Genomic DNA, 21,373 nt, shown 5'->3' on the forward strand with positions numbered 1-21,373 from the left:
TTTCCGACGCGATTATGGCCGCACGACGTGAATTAACACGCTTTGAACGAGGAATGGTAGTTGGAGCTAAAGGCATGGGACAATCCATTTCGGAAGTCATTACGGAATCAATATTCCTAGATTCATAGTGTCAAGAGTGTGCCGCGAACACAAAATTTCAGGCATTACCTTTCAGCACGGACAACGCATTGACCGACGGCCTTTACTTGGCGACCGAGAGCAGAGGCGCTCGCGTAGAGTTGTCAGGGCTAACAGACAGGCAACTCTGCGTAAAATAACAGCAGAAATTAATGTGGGACGTACGACGAACGTATCCGTTAGAACACTGCGACGAAATCTGGCGTTAATGGCCGATGGCAGCAGACGACCGACACGAGTGCCGTTGCTAACAGCACGATTTTGCCTGCTGCGGTTCTCCTGGACTCTTGACCATATTGGTTGGACCTTAGACGTCTGAAAAACCGTAGCCTGGTCAGATGAGTCCCGATTTCAGTTGGTAAGAGCTGATGGTAAGATCCGGGTGTAGCGCAGACCCCACGAAGACGTTAACCCAACTTGTAAACGAATCACTGTGGTGGCTCCATAATGCCTATGTTTACATGGAATGGACTGGGTCCTGGTTATGTTCAGATACTTGGAGACCATTTGCAGCCTTTCATGGATTTCATGTTCCCAAAAAACGATGGAATTTTTATGGATGACAATGTGCCCTGTCACTAGGCCACAACTATTCACGACCGCGCGGGATTAGCCGAGCGATCTTGGGCGCTGCAGTCATAGACTGTGCGGCTGGTCCCGGCGGAGGTTCGAGTCCTCCCTCGGGCATGGGTGTGTGTGTTTGTCCTTAGCCTAATTTAGGCTAAGTAGTGTGTAAGCTTAGGGACTGATGCCCTTTGCAGTTAAGTCCCACAAGATTTCACACACATTTGAACATTTTTTGAACTATTCACGATTGGTTCGAGTACTATTCTGGACAATTCGAGTGAATGATTTGGGTACCCATCGAACATTTATGGGACATACTCGAGTGATCAGTTTGCACATAATATGCACCGGCAACACTTTTGCAGTTATGGACGGCTATGGAGGCAGCATGGCTGAATATTTCTGCAGGGGACTTCCATCGACTTGTTGAGTACATGCCACGTTGAGTTTTGCATTAGGCCAGGCAAAAGGAGGTCCGACGTCGTATTAGGAGGTAAGCCATGACTTTTGTCAGCTCAGTCCATTACAAATCTGTCTTCAGATAGCTCTTTTAGATTTCCTAGCTTTCCTGTTGGAGCCTCGTTTTATACTCGTTACTGGTTTGTTATTGATTTGGTGCACCAAGATAAACAAAGATTTTCCTTCACTGTAAAGTTAAGCGAGACTTTTTTTGTCCTTCACAGAAACATTCATTGCATTTAATTTTCAATATTTCATACAATTATTCACCGAATTTAAAAATTGACAGTTAGAATCCGTGTATATGACTTGCGGCAGCAAAATTCATGACACGCAAATTACCCAGTCTACTTTCATGCAGTGTTTGATAATGAGAGCAGCTAACGACTTCCAACACAGTGGAAAAGTGATTTTAAACCTTCTCCAAACATTTTCTGAGCTTATGTACTTAACGTCAAGTATTTTACAGATTAGCTCATTTGCAAAGTAATCAGATGTTTGAAGCTGTCTTATACATGGGAGTTCGAGTCTTTAACGAGTCAAGGATTTCTGCTTCTAGAATAAATGAAAATATCATAGAATTAGCGACTACATGTGGCAGTCCATTGCTGGAATAATTTATTTGGTTCGAGTTTGATTGATGTTAGTTCAGGAATGGTCGTGTTTATAGCAAGGAACCTTCAGCGACTGCTGAGATTAGGTTGTCAAGTAATATCTTTCATCTGTTTCTTTACTCTGATGGTAGTTGGACGCAAACCTTTCTGTAACTTTCCTGAATACTGAATCCCAGATGGGCCACCGCCTGACAACCTCGTTTGTGAAAAGTGAAACTAAGTCTCTTATACAGGGTGGCGCACGAAATGTGCTACCAATTGTTTCTTTCACAATTTACGACTCACATTAGATATCCCTCTGGGATCTCTACAGCAGTACCAGCAGAGCTTGGAAAAACAAATGAGTTACGAAATGACGTGTAATTCACGATACTGCCGCTAGGAGACTAGTAAGCAGCAATGGCTGACAATGGAAGACTGACGACACAGCAACGATCGCCAATTGTGTTACTTTTTCATGAAACGAAAAGCCTTGTTGTCACTCAGAGGCGTTTTCGACAACAATTCAACATACGATGGGTCCCTTGCAAAAAGACCATCCACAGGTTGTACGATAAATTTGTACAGGAAGGAACAAATTGGAAGCGAAGCGACCTCGGCCTAAGCCTGTTTGTTCGCCGGAGAATATTGAAGTGGTACGAGTTGCTGTACAGAGAAGTCCCGGGAAATCGTGTAGAAAGGCAGCAGCGCAACTGGGAATATCCAGACGCTCTGTTCAACGCATTCTTAAAAGTGACCTCCATATGTACCCACACAAGATGACCTGTGCACAGAAGCTCACTGAAAAACACAAGCAGGAGAGACTACTGTTTGCTCAGTGGGCGGAGGATAGGGAAGAAACTCTCAACTACGTTTGGTTTTCAGACGAGGCGCATTTTCATTTAGACGGTGTGGTTAACAAACAAAATGTACGCTTTTGGGCCACAGAAAACCCACAAGTGCTTCATGAACGACAACATTATGCTCCGAGGATTACAGCGTGGGCAGCAATTTCCAGTCACGGACTTATTGGACCCTTTTTCTTTGAAGAAACTGTGAACAGCGAGCGTTATTTGAGCATGCTTCGCAATAGCTTCATTCCACAACTTCTTGCTACTGCCTTGCCCTTCAACACGCAGTGGTTCATGCAGGGTGGAGCAAGGTCACATACTCCAAATACTGTGTTGGAGTTTTTACACGAGCATTTCGACATGCGGATCATTTCACTAAGGTTTCCAGGTCGCTTCAATGACGGACAAAATTGGCCCCCCAATAGTCCAGACCTCAATCCATGTGACTTTTTTCTTTGGGGGTACCTAAAGAAAAAAAAAATCCCGAAACGTCCACGTGATTTAATGGAGCTCGGAAGACTTGTTCTTCAAGCTTGCAGTGAAATTACGGAAGACATGTGCCGTAGGGTAATCACTAACTTCTACCTACACATCTACATTTATACTCCACAAGCCACCCAACGGTGTGTGGCGGAGGGCACTTTACGTGCCACTGTCATTACCTCCCTTTCCTGTTCCAGTCGCGTATGGTTCGCGGGAAGAACGACTGTCTGAAAGCCTCCGTGCGCGCTCTAATCTCTCTAATTTTACATTCGTGATCTCCTCGGGAGGTATAAGTAGGGGGAAGCAATATATTCGATACCTCATCCAGAAACGCACCCTCTCGAAACCTGGCGAGCAAGCTACACCGCGATGCAGAGCGCCTCTCTTGCAGAGTCTGCCACTTGAGTTTGTTAAATATCTCCGTAACGCTATCACGGTTACCAAATAACCCTGTGACGAAACGCGCCGCTCTTCTTTGGATCTTCTCTATCTCCTCCATCAACCCTATCTGGTACGGATCCCACACTGATGAGCAATACTCAAGTATAGGTCGAACGAGTGTTTTGTAAGCCACCTCCTTTGTTGATGGACTACATTTTCTAAGGACTCTCCCAGTGAATCTCAACCTGGTACCCGCCTTACCAACAATTAATTTTATATGATCACTTCAAATCGTTCCGCACGCATACTCCCAGATATTTTACAGAAGTAACTGCTACCAGTGTTTGTTCCGCTATCATATAATCATACAATAAAGGATCCTTCTTTCTATGTATTCGCAATACATTACATTTGTCTATGTTAAGGGTCAGTTGCCACTCCATGCACCAAGTGCCTATCCGCTGCAGATCTTCCTGCATTTCGCTACAATTTTCTAATGCTGCAACTTCTCTGTATACTACAGCATCATCCGCGAAAAGCCGCATGGAACTTCCGACACTATCTACTAGGTCATTTATATATATTGTGAAAAGCAATGGTCCCATAACACTCCCCTGTGGCACGCCAGAGGTTACTTTAACGTCTGTAGACGTCTCTCCATTGATAACAACATGCTGTGTTCTGTTTGCTAAAAACTCTTCAATCCAGCCACACAGCTGGTCTGATATTCCGTAGGCTCTTACTTTATCAGGCGACAGTGCGGAACTGTATCGAACGCCTTCCGGAAGCCAAGAAAAATAGCATCTACCTGGGAGCCTGTATCTAATATTTTCTGGGTCTCATGAACAAATAAAGCGAGTTGGGTCTCACACGATCGCTGTTTCCGGAATCCATGTTGATTCCTACATAGTAGATTCTGGGTTTCCAAAAACGACATGATACTCGAGCAAAAAACGTTCTAAAATTCTACAATAGATCGACGTCAGAGATATAGGTCTATAGTTTTGCGCATCTGCTCGACGACCCTTCTTGAAGACTGGGACTACCTGTGCTCTTTTCCAATCATTTGGAACCTTCCGTTCCTCTAGAGACTTGCGGTACACGGCTGTTAGAAGGGGGGCAAGTTCTTCACGTACTCTGTGTAGAATCGATTTGGTATCCCGTCAGGTCCAGTAGACTTTCCTCTGTTGAGTGATTCCAGTTGCTTTTCTATTCCTTGGACACTTATTTCGATGTCAGCCATTTTTTCGTTTGTGCGATGATTTAGAGAAGGAACTGCTGTGCGGTCTTCCTTTGTGAAACAGCTTTGGAAAAAGGTGTTTAGTATTTCAGCTTTACGCGTGTCATCCTCTGTTTCAATGCCATCATCATCCCGGAGTGTCTGGATATGCTGTTTCGAGCCACTTACTGATTTAACGTAAGACCAGAACTTCCTAGGATTTTCTGTCAAGTCGGTACATAGAATTTTACTTTCGAATTCACTGAACGCTTCACGCATAGCCCTCCTTACGCTAACTTTGACATCGTTTAGCTTCTGTTTGTCTGAGAGGTTTTGGCTGCGTTTAAACTTGGAGTGAAGCTCTCTTTGCTTTCGCAGTAGTTTCCTAAGTTTGTTGTTGTACCATGGTGGGTTTTTCTCGTCCCTCACAGTTTTACTCGGCACGTACCTGTCTAAAACGCATTTTACGATTGCCTTGAACTTTTTCCATAAACACTCAACATTGTCAGTGTCGGAACATAAATTTTCGTTTTGATCTGTTAGGTAGTCTGAAATCTGCCTTCTATTACTCTTGCTAAACAGATAAACCTTCCTCCCTTTTTTTATATTCCCATTAACTTCCATATTCAGGGATGCTGCCGAACTTCAGTGTTCGTTTGAAGAAAGTTAGGAAACAAAATGGTGGACATATTAAGCATGTCCTCAGTTAGAACAAATCTCCATGGACGGCTCTTCATTGTAGTATATGTTCCTTTCAGATTGTACTGACAAAGTTTATATTCAAAAACAAAATGGTAACATATTTCGTGCACCACCCTGTATATTCAGGAGCAACCACCAGCAGGCAGCAAACAGTTCTGTGCGGCCTGGCAGCTAGGCCGCTCATCCTGCGGTATTGTTCGCCGCCTTTCGCACCTCGTGCTGTTAAACTCATACTGGTCTCAGAGCGGTATTTCGCACTGGGTGTGATCCAAAGAAGTTTGTTTTCAAGTTGGAAAAGCCCTTCCTAGGAGTGAGAGGCCGAAGGCCCCGTGTGGTTCCGTGAGAATCGTAGCGGCACTGTTCTTCACACGGGACAGCAAGACCACTTACTGGAAATTTTGAAACGACACTCCATGTTAGTCAACAGTAATAGTTTAGCAGAGAGGAGCTGAGGCTGGTTTCCATAAAATCCAGAATGTGAAACCAGCGGACTGGCTGGAGGGACAACTCGACAGCAGAGTGGGGACGTCAGGCAAAATTGTTCCATAGGTTAACGTTGCAAACTCGGAAACTATTCAATTATTTATGACCGTGGCATTTCTCAGTGTGTAGTAAAATCGTCTTATTGGTGCACAGAAAGTTGTGCAGATAAAGGGGCGAGAGTTAGTCTGGAGTGTGAGAAGAATTCAGTTCTTCTACAACAGGCAACGTAGAAACACTCCATCCTCGGTAGTGAGGAAGGATCCCTGCCCCACGAGCAGCACTTAGAAGATCCTTACTCAAAGACTGGAAAGTTGCGCCGGTCACACCAATATTCAAGAAAGGTAGTAGGAGTAATCCACTAAATTACAGGCCCATATCATTAACGTCGATATGCAGCATGATTTTGGAGCGTATATTGCGTTCGACCATTATGAATTACTTCAGGGAAAACTATCTATTGACACACAGTCAACATACTACTACTACTACTATTACTATTACTACTACTACTACTACTACTACTACTACGTGATCAGGCCCAGTGGACCGCACGCATCTACAAATTTCCTCCTCCACTGTATTCTGTCCATTGCTGCTATTCGCCATTCGTCCGCATCTATTGACACTTGGTTTAAATCTTCATGGAGTCCATCCCTCCAACGCTTCCTGGGTCTCCATGGCGGTCTCTTTCCCGTAGGTGTGAAATCCAGGAGCTTCCGAGGCCACCTGTGATCCTCCATCCGGGCCACATGGCCATTCGTTTGGCTTTGACAGTTCCTGCTATGTTGGGCTGCTGGTATAGTTCCTCAAGCTCTTGGTTGTATCTGATTCTCCATTCCCTTGTATCTGCATCCAGAACCGGACCGAAGATCTTCCGAAGCACTTTTCTCTCAAAATCAAGGAGCTTATGGAAGTCCTGTTTCCGGATACTCCATGTCTCACAGCCATATAGAACAACAGGCTAGATCAGGGTTTTGTACAGTCGAATCTTGAACTGTTTGGAGAGAGATTTGGACCGAAGCAGTTGTGCTAGGTTGTGGTAAGATCGGTTTCCTGCTTGTATTCTGGCATTGATCTCTGCTTCACATGACGAGCCCTCAGTGAAAAGTGCCCCTAGGTATTTGAATTCTTGCACTCTCTTGTAGGAATGGTCCCCAACCTGCAGTGATTGTAGATGATCAGCAGTCTGACAATGACCACGCGTCATAACGAAGTACTCTGTCTTGGCTTCGTTTATGTTTAGCCCAAATTTGCTGGAAGCCTCCTGTAGTGCTTTGGTCATTTGCTCCAACTCCTCTACCGACCTAGAGATTAAACAGATGTCGTCTGCATAGGCTAAGTATGCCAGTCTCTTTCCTTCGATTTCAATCCCTTCGTTCTCTTGGAAGGTCTCGCGTACGATCTTCTCGAGAGCAAAGTTGAACAAGATAGGGGACAACCCATCTCCTTGCCTGAGTCCTGTCACAATTTCAAACTCCTCAGTTACGCGATTTCCCATCTTCACCTTTGCACGTGTTTCGTTCAGACAGATCTTTATCAGATTGATGAGTTTCTCTGCTATGCCAAACTCCCTTAAACAGTTGAGCAGGCTCTTGTGATGTATGCAATCATAGGCCTTCTTAAAATCAACGAATAAAATAAGCAAATCTTTAGCATATTCACCCAGTTTCTCAGTGAGCTGCCGGAGACTGAAGATGTGATCTACTGTTGAAAGAGAAGCCAGCAGTCCTGTAAGCTGTGAGGGTAACACCGCAGGGCCGGCCGCGGTGGCCGTGCGGTTCTGGCGCTGCAGTCCGGAACCGCGGGACTGCTAAGGTTGCAGGTTCGAATCCTGCCTCGGGCATGGGTGTGTGTGATGTCCTTAGGTTAGTTAGGTTTAAGTAGTTCTAAGTTCTAGGGGACTTATGACCTAAGATGTTGAGTCCCATAGTGCTCAGAGCCATTTGAACCATTTTTTTAACACCGCAGGTTGGACGGGAGGCCAGCACCCTCTCTCTGTAAAAAGTTAAACATGCTTTCAAGACTACAAGTAAGCCTTGCAACATTACTGACACAGCCAACATGGATTTAGAAAACATCGTTTTTGTGAAACACAATTAGCTCTTTACCCGCACGAAGTGCTGAGTGCTATTGACAAGGGATTTCATATCGATTTCGTATTTCTAGTCCGCAGCTCGTGGTCGTGCGGTAGCGTTCTCGCTTCCCGCGCCCGGGTTCCCGGGTTCGATTCCCGGCGGGGTCAGGGATTTTCTCTGCCTCGTGATGACTGGGTGTTGTGTGATGTCCTTAGGTTAGTTAGGTTTAAGTAGTTCTAAGTTCTAGGGGACTGATGACCATAGATGTTAAGTCCCATAGTACTCAGACCCATTTTTCGTATTTCTGTATTTCCAGAAGGCTTTCGATACTGTGCCACACAAGCGGCTTGCAGTGAAATTGCATGGTTATGGTATATCGTCTCAGTTATGTGACTGGATTCATGATTTCCTGTCAGAGAGGTCACAGTTCGTACTAATTGACGGAAAATCATCGAGTAAAACTGAAGTGATTTCTGGTGCTCCCCAAGGTAGTGTCATAGGCCCTCTGCTGTTCCTTATCCACATAAACGATTTGGGAGACAATCTGAGCAACCGTCTTAGATTGTTTGCAGATGACGCTGTCGTTTATCGACTAGTAATGTCATTAGAAGATCAAAACAAATTGCAAAACGATTTAGGTAAGACATCTGTATGGTGCGAAAATTGGCAGTACACCCTGAATAACGAAAAGTGTGAGGTCATTCACATGAGTGCTAAAAGGAATCCGTTAAACTTCGATTACACCATAAATCAGTCAAATCTAGAGGCCATAAATTCAATTAAATATCTTGGAATTAGAATTCCGAACAACTTAAATTGGAAGGAACACATAGAAAATGTTGCGGGGAAGGCAAACTAAAGTCATCGTTTTATTGGCAGGACACTTAGAAAATGTAACAGATCTAATTATAAGTAGGCCGGCTACAATACGCTTGTCCGTCCTCTTTTAGAATACTGCTGCGCGGTGTGGGATCCTTACCAGATAGGATTGACGGAGTACATCGAAAAAGTTCAAAGAAGGGCAGCACGTTTCGTATTATCACGAAACAGGGGAGTGAGCGTCTCTGAAATGATACAGGATTTGGGATGGACATCATTAAAACAAAGGCGTTTTTCGTTGCGGAGCAGTCTGCTCACGAAATTTCAGTCATCAACTTTCTCCTGCGAATGCGAAAATCTTTTGTTGAAGCCGACCGACATAGGGAGAAACGATCATCATGATAAAATAAGGGAAATCAGAGTTCGTACGGGAAGATGTTCGTTCTTTCCGCGCGCTGTACGAGATTGGAATAATAGAGAATAGTGAAAGTGGTTCGATGAACCCTTTGCCAGGCATAGACGTAGATATAGAACGAACAGTCCAATCCGACACGTCGAAACGCGCCCTGAGATTTTTTATACAGGAAGAATACCCAGAAAGAAACATAATGTCAAAATTTTAGTTGCTAAGACACAGTAAGCATTAAAAAAGGGTTAAAATTGCCAAGTTCATAATTCGCCAGGTGGCTGGAAAAAAGCACAGCCCTACGTGTAGCTGTAGCAGACAGTGCATGCGCAACACGCATACCCTTGGGTGATGACCAATTGGTAAACAGATAACAGAGCACAATGCAATAGTAATTTGAAAGTGAATTTCATAGTTTTCATTGACAGTTTGTCTGACACAACTGTTCACAAATACTATTCGTTCGAACTTGTAATTCATTTAATATCCATAATAATTAAGTTTCCTTTACAATATTGTCAGAGGTTAACGCCGGAGATAAAACTCAATTAATTTTCCATGTATTTTGCTCGCATATGCTTGCTAATAGTATCTGCCTTGGTACAGCTTTCCGAGTTTCACAGTTAAGTGGAACATAGTCAATGTTTTCAGCCTTACAAAGATGAAATAAGAAGATCGTGGTATACAATTGAAATCACCTATTTCCTCTGAAGACTTACGTCGTGTTATTTATTAGTTAATTTCTTGGACATACATTCGAATGATATTGACATTTCATTAGAAATTGTGGAAGAAAAAACAGGTAATAACTCTGACGATTCCATGAGTTATGGTTTGAAAATTGGTTATTGTGTTAATTAAAGTTCAGAACAAAATTACAGTTCGTTCTAGCCCAAAGAAAACATGCACAGTAAAAGATCTCAGTGATAAAGAAAAAGACTATAAATATCTTGGTTGAACGAACGAGCCAGAAAAGGCTTAAAGTTTAGCAGCGTGCAAAGTCGTTTTTGTTTTTTGTTTTGTAAAATCTGAACACGAACTGTACAAGTGGAAGAAAGATCTACACGAAGTTCGAAATATGAGCCAAACTGAAACTTGCAAAAGTGTGAAACAAAAACTATTCGAAAGATCTAGAACTGCTTGTGGGAGTCAGTGTGCCATCACCGAGGGATATTTACAAGACTGGGCCCTCTGAATCGATACTGAGATGAAGATTACTGATTTTCAGGCTTCTTCAGCCTGGTTAAACAGATTCGGCAAAGTATACGGAAAAGAAAGTGGCAAAATAACAAAGTTTACTTCAGGTAAACGTGAAGGGGGACGTTGTTAGCAGGTAATATTATAGAGAAATTCGTTGCTGATATGAAGACGAAGCTTCTTGTTATCCCCTAAACTGCTGTGCATAAAGGCAACCCGGTATTGTGCAAGAACTGTGTGCAAGCCGCATTCTATCATTTCGAACGAAAAAAGACAGAGTCGCTTGTGCAGTTGACGAATGCTATGAACATCCATATACAACAATGCCAGTGACAAGTATCATCATTATTGTTTCTGCAACTTTATATCTGTCTTCAGGAACATCAAGGCAAATTAGGGCCATAAATTTCAAAAGGACTGTTTAGTTGCAAAGAAATCTTGTAATCAATGAAGCAACAACTGGAATAATGGAAGAGAATAATTTTCAGTATTGCATCGGGAACATCTCCGTACCTTGCTTGCTTTGCTTTTGTTGGACATTTGCCCTGGACATAACAAACATCTCTCTCTTTAAGGGAAGGCAATGAATGGGTAGACTGTAACATAAGTCGGTTCCACCTGTCTCAATAAAAACATTTTTCGACAGTGTAAAGCATTTTTCAGAAAATTATCAGAGTATAAAATTTCAGATAGCTCTTTGTGATTTCAGGTTCATCAACGGAAGAGTACTGTTAAACTTTAGTCATTCGTGAATTGTTAGTTTGTGTCTTACGAATTCAAGTATGCCTGGTAAGCAGGAGAATAACAACCACAATCACGTCTTACTCCATCCATGCTCTGTCTAAATAAAACCAGGAATTAGCCTGAAGCGCCTTCTTCTTCTTCTTAATCGTCGCCCTCGTCCCACGCCACGTAGGGTCGGCGTTGCTCTTCTGGATCCTTCTCCTCCATAGTTCTCTATCCATTGCCTCTTCCTTCTTCCATCCTTTCTTCCTTAGGTCCCAGGATATCTTATCCTTCCACCTCATCTTCGGTCTTCCTCTCCTTCTCGCTCCTTCAATCTTTATATCTTCAAGTCTGTTTCCGATATACTCTTCCCCTTTTCCCTGCAAGTGTCCGTACCCACCTTAGTCTGCTCTCTTGTATCTTTTTCCCCATGGATCCCACTTTCACAGCTCCTCTAAGAAATTCATTTCTAATCCTGTCCTTCCTTGTTACCCCACACATTCACCTCAGCATCCTCATTTCCGCCACTTCCATCTTCCTTTCTTGGGGTACTGTGATTGGCCGTGTCTCTGCCCTGTATATCATAGCAGGCCTTACCACCGTCTTGTACACTTTCCCTTTCGACCCAATGCTCACCTTCTTGTCACACAACACTCCATTCATTTTCCTCCAGTTGTTCCAACCGCAATTTATTCGGGGTTGTATCTCGCTTTCCAGTCCTTCATCCCTCTGTATGTACGACCCTAGGTATTTAAATTTGCAGATTGATTTCAGCTCATCATCCTGGATCTTAAAAGACCTCATCTGCACATCCTTCAGTGCTAAATATTCTTTGAAGCGCCTGAATGCACTAATTTTTCTTTTATCAGATGTGCCTAGTTGTTTTCATCATCCAATAGACATTTAATATTTTTGTGACGACGACAGGAAATAAACAGGGATCTGTTTCATTGTTAGTAATATATACATTATTCAAAAATTATCATCAGACATGTGCTGTAGGAGTTGTTATACAGGGTGAAAATTAATAAAACCGACAGGGGCGGATTTCTGACTGGAAATGGAGGAAAAAAGGTCATATGACGACGTGTCCGGAAATGAACGGTGTGCGTGCAACGATAACAAATAGTCCTGGAACACAGTACAGAACTACAACGCATTCGTGTCACAACAGATGTTCAAAGTGGCCTCCACGGGATGAATTGCAGCTCTTCACACGTCGCATCATGGATTGCTGCACTTTCTCGCACGCTCCGGCCTCTCTCCAAATAGCGTCACTGGTGTCGTGAACATGCTGTTGACGAGTCTGCATATCAGGGACTGGTTCAGCATACACAACGCTTTTCAGGTACCCCGGAGGTAAAAAATCCAAGGAGTTCATGAACGATGAGCTTGCAGGCCAAGCTACAGGGCCGCCGCGTCCTATCTAACTTCCGGGGAAGATGTCGACGTTTCGACGAACTGTAATGCGGAAGTGGGGTGGTGCTCCGTCATGCAGAACCCCCTTAACCTGTCGCATTGCCAGAGGCACACCTCCAAGCTGCCGAGGCAGAGCATTCTGCAGGAAGTCTAGGTACGTCCCTACGTCGAGGCGTTGTGAAATAATATCTTGTCCAAGTATAAGGCCTACATGAACCCCTGTCCACACACTGATGCCGAACCGATGCTGGTGAGACGCCTCAACCATTCTCCAAGGATTGCCTGTAGCCCACAGATGACGACTATGCAGATTGATGATCCCAGTTCTGGTAAGGGTTACTTCGTCGATAAAGAGGACTGATGATAGCAATCCCATTATTTTGATGGTCTGCTGCAAAAACTATCGACAAAATCCTTTCCATAGAGGGAAATCCGCTGCTGATAATCCTTGCACTCGTTGCAGGTGATAGGGATAGTAGCGGTTGTCACATACTCGTACTTTGGCTTACACCATGTTGACGGACAACTCGCCTGGAGCTTGTACTAGAATTCGTCTAAATATACTGTAGAACCCGTCCTCCACATCTGGTGTACGCACAGTCCACCACCTCCTGCACTTTCGCCTGTCTGAAAGGACCCGTGATCACACAAACACCCGAAAAGGGCTGAAATGTTGTGTGATGTGGTTGATGTCTGCGAGGGAACTTGTTTTGGTGTAACCGTGCTGCCTCTTGGCCGTTTCAATCTTTTTGGCCGTACACAAACACCATCTCGGCTTGTCCCCGACATGAATACCGGACCATTCCGCTGCTTACAGTACGCTGCGTCATTCACACAGCCTGGATCACACAAGGAACACACGGCACGTGGTCAGAGGAACTTCCATTCGTCAGCGCGATCTACCGCAGCAGTAATACATTACCGAACAATTATTCATAGGACCTCCTTTCCTCCATTTCCGGTCAGGAATCCGTCCTTGCAGTTTGTCGGTTTCACTAATGTTCACCCTGCATAATATCTCATGTTGACAAATTAAAGTGCCAATTTATAGAAGCTGTCTGTAGTGTAACATCATTCACTGCCTTGATTTTCTTTGCTGTACTAGTCACTTGTGTAACAATTACATCTGTAAGAGTTTAGCAGTCCATATTAATTGCAAGTTTTCGAAAAATTAATGATTTGTGTCATTTATTATACGGTCTGAGCGCTTAAAAATCGCGTGCGTGCGTTTTGGACTTTGCGCTAGGAGGCAGTACGTTGGCTGTGCCTGCTTATCCGCAGATTCGCGCGCTAGGCAAGCAAAGCTGCACGATCTGCTGTTGTAAGCGGTTCTTCGTCCGGCAACAATGGATAACTTTAACACTTAAAAAAAAATCTGATGTGCGCCTTAGCAACTAAAATTTTGTCAGTACATTTATTTCGGTGTATTCTTCCTGTGTGAAAAATTTCAGGGGGAGATTTTGACATGACATATTGGACCATTTCCTTGTTAGATCACGAGTTCTGGTCATAGACTTGCATCGCTAAGTGACTGTTTCGAATCTTGTTATTTCATGGAAAATTTTAGGGCACATTCAGTTCATTCTTTGATCTAGTATATATGCTTTAGTTAATCGTTCTTGCTGCGTAAGCGCGCAATCACTGAGCAGACAGCATGAGTTCATATATTTTTCACAAATTATTTATGAGATGTCGATCTCAAATGGTTCAAATGGCTCTGAGCACTATGGGACTTAATTTCTAAGATCAACAGTCCCCTAGAACTTAAAACTACTTAAACCTAACTAACCTAAGGACATCACACACATCCATGCCCGAGGCTGGATTCGAACCTGCGATCGTAGCGGTCGCGCGGTTCCAGACTGTAGCGCCTAGAACCGCTCGGCCACCCCGGCCGGCCACGATCTCACATATTCCCTTATATTCCGGTCTTTGCCATTTATGTCAACCAACCACACACCCTACATACTTGCCACTTATGATTCTCAATCACATCTTATGAATAAATTCAGGTTAACGTTCTCTGACTGCAAATTGTAACAAATTAAATTAATCTGGCACCCTGTTTCATTTAGTAATAGATAATCCTTTTGGCATTAATTATACATTCGAGTATTACTTGATGGTCAACCCATGACACGTTTTTCATTAGGGCCACCATTTTCAAACTAATTTTAACCATTACGCACAGTCCAATTGAATAACATGAGCTTATGGAAGTTTAATGCACACAATAACCAAATGATCATTAGTAATGTCAGTGTTTTTCAAAGTCACCTAGTTTTTCCTTTTTCATAGTTTGAAGTTCTCAGAGTTAAGTGTTATGTTCCCGAAAACTGCCACGGGCCATGGTGGGTGACGTCTGAGCCAGATTAAAGAAAAAATCCTCAATTACCGACTTAACAGTGGCTGAAAGGTTATTTGCCTAAATAACGGAAGAGGAAATAATGATATCCCAGACGAACGCTCGAAAAATCGTGGAATGTTCAGTCCATTGTATTGACTGGTGTTTCGTTTCTAGCATAAAGTGGAGGATCAAGCTCTGTTCATTGCAATGAAGTGCACATAAACTGTTAAATTCTTTTTAAAACGCCCCAAAACTATAGAGAAATTATTTTCTCAATTTGCATTTGATAAGCACTCAGCAGATGCGGTACACATCTTGCACAAAGCTGTCTCATAATTTAGTCTTGTGGTAAAAAGCAATGTGCCCTTACTATGACATGCCCGTGGCATCAACTGGTTAATCCGCACACCTTTAACCGGCGATTCTCCAGTGCTATACTAACACCTCTCCTTGTGATTCTTTTCGTACGTATCATTTAGAAGAAAAATACGATCATATTTTAATGTAGCCGACCCTTCCTCTACTGTTGAAAACGAACTAATAAATATTCATTGGCGATAAACAGTACATAAAACAATTGTAATGGACACATTGTACTCTATTGTATACATTTCTACGAAACACGCGATCAGCCTACTTCGAAACCGTGTCGCGTACGTTTCACACTCGAATTACGATTTTGTGCAACTCATACCAACGCAGTTTCATTGACATTAACGCCACCTCTGGGCATGTCATCGATTTCTCCTTATCATACATGAACAACCATTACAGCTTTTTAAAGACTTCAATTACTTTCGCCACGTAAATGTTAATGTTGTGTGGCACCTTTTGAGTTTTTTCAATCCGCTCTTGAGCAGGGTATGGTACATTATAGGCAAAATATGCACAGTACTGAAGTATCACAAAATGATGATAAAAATGCCTGGTAAGAAGTCCTATTAAAACCACTAACAGCAGTTCAGTAAATCTTCCTCTGGCATCCCAAGTTTCGGCTAATATAAACCTGTCCCAGTTTCAGCTTTTAGAGTTGTAAATGACTTAAGGATAACCGGTAGATTTTAAAGTAGTCATCCGTATTTGCTATAGATCCTCTAAACTATAGGCGATAATTATCCAGATTTTATATAATTTGACACGCTACAATGATAACGTTCTGTTCGTAGTAATGTTTACATTTCCCTAGCATGTAAAACACAAAGAAAGCTCAAGACATTAACTTCAGAGGGAATTTTGTACGAAGACAGTAGCCGCATTTCACTTCACTTCATATTTTTCTTTATCTTCAAACAATATCTAAGTGAATAACAATGCGTTAGCCTCAACCTTTCGAAAGCGCTTCGTTTCACGTCTCAGTGATGTGTGTCATGCCACTGTAAGAGAAAAATATTCTGTGTTGTTTTCAGTCTTTCCAGAAAAAAACACTGACAGCGAAAATGTTTTGTCTGCTGCAATACATGAACATCAAATAAGGTGCAATTTGAAACAATATAATAAAGTTTCCATTAAAAAAAACCGGAATATTTTACAACACTTAAATTACAAGGATGTAACTACACTACTGTAGAGGGCCAAAGAATACCTAAATTCGTAGCTGCATCTGTTATTTATTTTTTTATATTATGTATAACAGTTTCGGGAAAACTGCTTTATTTTTTTATGTGAATTTATAATATCAGACGAGAAAATGTAGGGAGGAGAAAAACCGTGAATCTGCAAAGGAGAAGGGAACATTCCTTACGCACATTTTCCGGAAACACAAGTTAATTTATGAAAGATAGGCTATTGAGGTTGCTTTCATCTTCCACTTAAATCCATTGACAGGTTGGGTGCAACAGTACGTCATACCGCAAGCGGATATGGCATAGCCTACTCGTTCAAAGAAAGCATAGTGAATAGCACGCTTCCACTCCAGAAGATGGAACCTTAGCGCTCAGAACAGATACCAACTGTAACATCTACACAAACACACACGCAGAATGCCTTTCACGTTACAATAGTTATCAGCAACGAAGTTTACTTTAATAAAGTAGATAACAATTTTGGGAATTACTTTTGATAATACTTGCGTCTGTCATACTGCGACGGCAGAATTCAAGGGTCTTGAACTCAGAATACATAAAATTAAATGCAATCTGCCATTTCCTCATTTCTGTAACACATAAGGCAAAGCCAACGATCACATTATCAGCTCACAAAGATGCTACACTTTTCGTTCTTACCAGCGGCACAGTCCAGCGGTCTATCGTAACCATAGAGTATGAACATCTATGGGGTGAGTTTAAGTCACGTGATTTTGGAATGGCGCATTTTAGCCCTATAGCACTTAGCGTATTTTGAGTGTTGTTACTTCGCTGCTACAGACAGATCACCTTCAGAAGTACCGTGAAACTTTGGATAGGCGTTTTACAGACATCTAAAAAATTTGAGACCAGAAACTGAAGTTGGCAAACATGTTAAGAGCAATGGTAGTACGCTTTTTCGCCACAGTATCGTAGCTCAGTTTCCACTTTTTTTCAGTTACGGGATAAGAAGTGACAGCCAGCAATGTTTTTTTTTTTACGTTTTCTATTGCACTTATTCGTACTGTCGAATCTCCGATCTAATTAATTACGTTCCAACGACACTGTAGATGGCGGCGACGCGTCACGGAAAAACAACGCATTTGGAACTATAGGATTGTTTCAGGAAACACGGTAAGCGATTTCAACCACTTGTTTGTCCATTATTGTTTTCAGTTTTTCTGTATTTACCATTCTGCTTTTTATGGATAAGTAAAATACCTAAAACATTTTTTCGCCAACTCATTAGAAACGTAAAACCATACACTAGCACGAAAAAATAAAAAAATCAAGATCAATGCTCAAATTTCGGAATAATGAAAGAAGTGACAGCCAACTATAATTTTTAGGATTTTTATTGCACTAATTCATATGGTCGAATCCGTTCTAATTAATTATGTTATGATGATAGGAAACTGTCACATGCAGGAACGCTTAGATACACACAAGGGTCTGAGAACCTGCATAAACTAGGCTCAGACACACTTGCAGATTTATTTTCACAAGTCCGTCTTTACCACACAGATTTCTTACTCTTTATTACCCGTTTCGGCACACTGCCATGCTCAGATGATTAAAACAGAATATTTTAATCATCTGAGGACGGCAGTATGCCGAACCCATAATAAAGTTTAATAAATCTGTGTGACCAAGACAGACTTGTGAAAATAAAGTGCCAAAAATGATTGCAGACTCATTTACAGACTTTATGTCTTCAATTAATACCTTGCAGATTTATCAAGCATTTGTCTCGTAAATACATGGCCATCAAATCACAGAAATTCCTCTACAATACAAGACTTTATAATACCCTGTCTCGATGTTTATCAACATATGAAGTGCCTCATATCAATATGACATTTACAAATATACATTTGTTGTACATACCAATCAAAGTCCTCCTTTCACATACTTTCCTTCATATCTGTAGCGACGACAATACTGCACCATAGCTATCACTAAAACTCAGACGAGCAGAAACGTACATTAAACAAGGCAAATACGTGTGGTATTCAAGTTTTGCTACTGCTGCAAATTGTAGACAAGCTGCGTCGTCCTACACCCATGTCACTAACCCGGTTTGATGCCGAGAAGATGCGCAGTAGACTATGCTCACTCCATGGATATACATACTCAATGATTGTAACACGAACTTGTCAGGATTATACGCAAACTTTCAGTGTTTTTGGTTGAATGACATGATATTACATAATAAGAGTACTGCAACCACAACGGAGGGGTATCTGTTGATAGGCCAGACAAACGTGTGGTTCCTGAAGAGGGGCAGCAGCCTTTTCAGTAGTTGCAGGGGCAACAGTCTGGATGATTGACTGATCTGGCCTTGTAACACTAACCAAAACGGCCTTGCTGTGCTGGTACTGCGAATGGCTGAAAGCAAGGGGAAAGTGCAGCCGTAATTTTTCCCGAGACATGCAGCTTTACTGTATGGTTAAATGATGATGGCGTCCTCTTGGGTAAAATAATCCGGAGGTAAAATAGTCCCCCATTCTGATCTCCGGGCGGGGACTACTCAGGAGGACGTCGTTATCAGGAGAAAGAAAACTGGCGTTCTACGGATCGGAGCGTGGAATGTCAGATCCCTTAATCGGGCAGGTACGTTAGAAAATTTAAAAAGGGAAATGGATATGTTGAAGCTAAGAAAAATTCGGAGTAGGTATTAATATCCATGGAGAAGAAATAAAAACTTTGAGGTTCGCCGATGACATTGTAATTCTGTCAGAGACAGCAAAGGACTTGGAAGAGCAGTCGAACGGAATGGACAGTGTCTTGAAAGGAGGATATGAGATGAACATCAACAAAAGCAAAACGAGGATGATGGAATGTAGTCGAATCAAGTCGGGTGATACTACTGGAATTAGATTAGGAAATGAGACACTTAAAGTAGTAAAGGAGTTTTGCTATTTGGGGAACAAAATAACTGATGATGGTCGAAGTAAAGAGGACATAAAATGTCGACTGGCAATGGCAAGGAAAGCGTTTCCGAAGAAGAGAAATTTGTTAACATCGAGTATAGATTTAAGTGTCAGGAAGTCGTTTCTGAAAGTATTTGTATGGAGTGTAGCCATGTATGGAAATGAAACATGGACGATAAATAGTTTAGACAAGATGTGAATAAAAGCTTTCGAAATGTGGTGCTACAGAAGAATGCTGAAGATTAGATGGTAGATCACATAACTAATGAGGAGCTATTGAATAGAATTGGGGAGGAGTTTGTGGCACAACTTGACTAGAAGAAGAGATCGGCTGGTAGGACATGTTCTGAGACAACAAGGGATCACCAATTTAGTATTGGAGGGCAGCGTGGAGGGTAAAAATCGAAGAGCGAGACCAAGAGATGAATACACTAAGCAGATTCAGAAGGATGTAGGTTGCAGTAGGTACTGGGAGATGAAGAAGCTTGCACAGGATAGAGTAGCATGGAGAGCTGCATCAAACCAGTCTCAGGACTGAAGACCACAACAACAACAATAACAACAACAACAACAACAAGAGTACTGCATTAGTCTCGCGTTTTTTTTCTGTTTTGTCACTGGTCCCTGTGTGCAGACTCAACAGTACGGTGTTTGCCATACATTCGGACATTTTTTGTGTACCACTGTAGCTATTAACACTGTTATATACATCTACAGTCATACTCTGCAAACCACTATGAAGTGCACGCCAGAGGGGATTTTTCATTGTACCAGTCAATCTTCCCGTTCCCTTCACGTATAGAGCGTGAAAAGAATGACTGTTGAAACGGCTCTGTGGGCGCTGTAATTAATGTAATCTCGTCTTCTCGATTCCGACGGAAGCTTAAAGCTGGTTCTTGAAATTTTGTAAGTAGGCTTTCAGGGGATAGTTTGCATCTATTTTCAAGCGTTTGCCAGTTCAATTTGTTCAGTATTTACGTGATACTCTCCCACGGGTCAAACAATCATGTGACCATTCGTGATGTCCTTTCTGTATATGTTAAATGCTCCATTAGTCCTACTTGGTATGGGTTCACATTCTTGAGCAGTATTCTAGGATGGGCCAGATGGCTCTGAGCATTATGGGAGTCAACATCTGAGGTCATCAGACCTCTAGAACTTAGAACTACTTAAACGTAACCAACCTAAGGACATCACACACATCCATGCCCGAGGCAGGATTCGAACCTGTGACCGTAGCAGTCGCGCGGTTCCGGACTGAAGAGGCTAGAACCGCTCGGCCACCGCGGCCGTCCAGGATGGGTCGTACAAATGTTTTGAAAGCAGTCTCGTTCGTAGATGATCGCATTTCCATGGTAGTCTACCAATGAGCCGATGTTTGCCAACTGCTTTACCTACGAGTGAGCTTATGCTATCGTTCCATTTCATATCTCGACAGATTTTTAACCCAGGTATTTGTATGAGTTGACCGTTTCCAGTGGTGGGTCACTGATATTGTAGTCATGGGATACTACTTTTTCGATTAGTGAAATGAATAATTTTACATTTATGAACATTTGTAGCAAGTTTGCACCACTTTGCAATTGTATCAAAATAAGATTGAATATTTGTCAGCTTTTTCAGACTGTATTTCATTATAGATAAATGTATCATCTGCGACAAGTTGTTGTTGACTTTTCACACTGCAAAAGAGCAGATAGCTAATTTCGTTTCGTTGTGTTAATAATAATTTGTATTCAACTGTTCTGATGTTCATCTAAACAATATTTAGACATTTATAGTAGGTGATTCTTTGCTGGATTCCAAGAGATACGAGTCAACACCTAATGGAGGATAGGTAGATGATCTTAGGAGACACGCGGCAGCAACAAGATGCTCAGTGCACGGAGAAGTTTCCAACAGTGCTGGTGTTGTTGATGACGTCGATATGATTTAGGGCGCTTCTCAGAATAAGGATTAGCGCCCTCAAAAGGCTGGTGGTGACAATGCAATTACGAAGGTATATAAAAATTA

At 42.3% G+C, this 21,373-nt stretch overlaps 1 protein-coding gene across 1 annotated transcript in view; it reads right to left on the reverse strand.

Moving 5' to 3' along the window:
- Positions 1-11,531, reverse strand: part of LOC124606174 (probable sodium/potassium/calcium exchanger CG1090) — a 135,537-nt gene extending 124,006 nt beyond the window's left edge. The window contains exon 1 of the mRNA XM_047138140.1: positions 11,500-11,531. Coding sequence (XP_046994096.1) covers positions 11,500-11,531 — 32 coding nt within the window. The remainder of the gene's footprint in view (positions 1-11,499) is intronic.
- Positions 11,532-21,373: the final 9,842 nt, after the last annotated feature.

This window comes from Schistocerca americana, chromosome 3, assembly GCF_021461395.2.
Source record: "Schistocerca americana isolate TAMUIC-IGC-003095 chromosome 3, iqSchAmer2.1, whole genome shotgun sequence".
Classification (NCBI taxonomy): domain Eukaryota; kingdom Metazoa; phylum Arthropoda; class Insecta; order Orthoptera; family Acrididae; genus Schistocerca; species Schistocerca americana.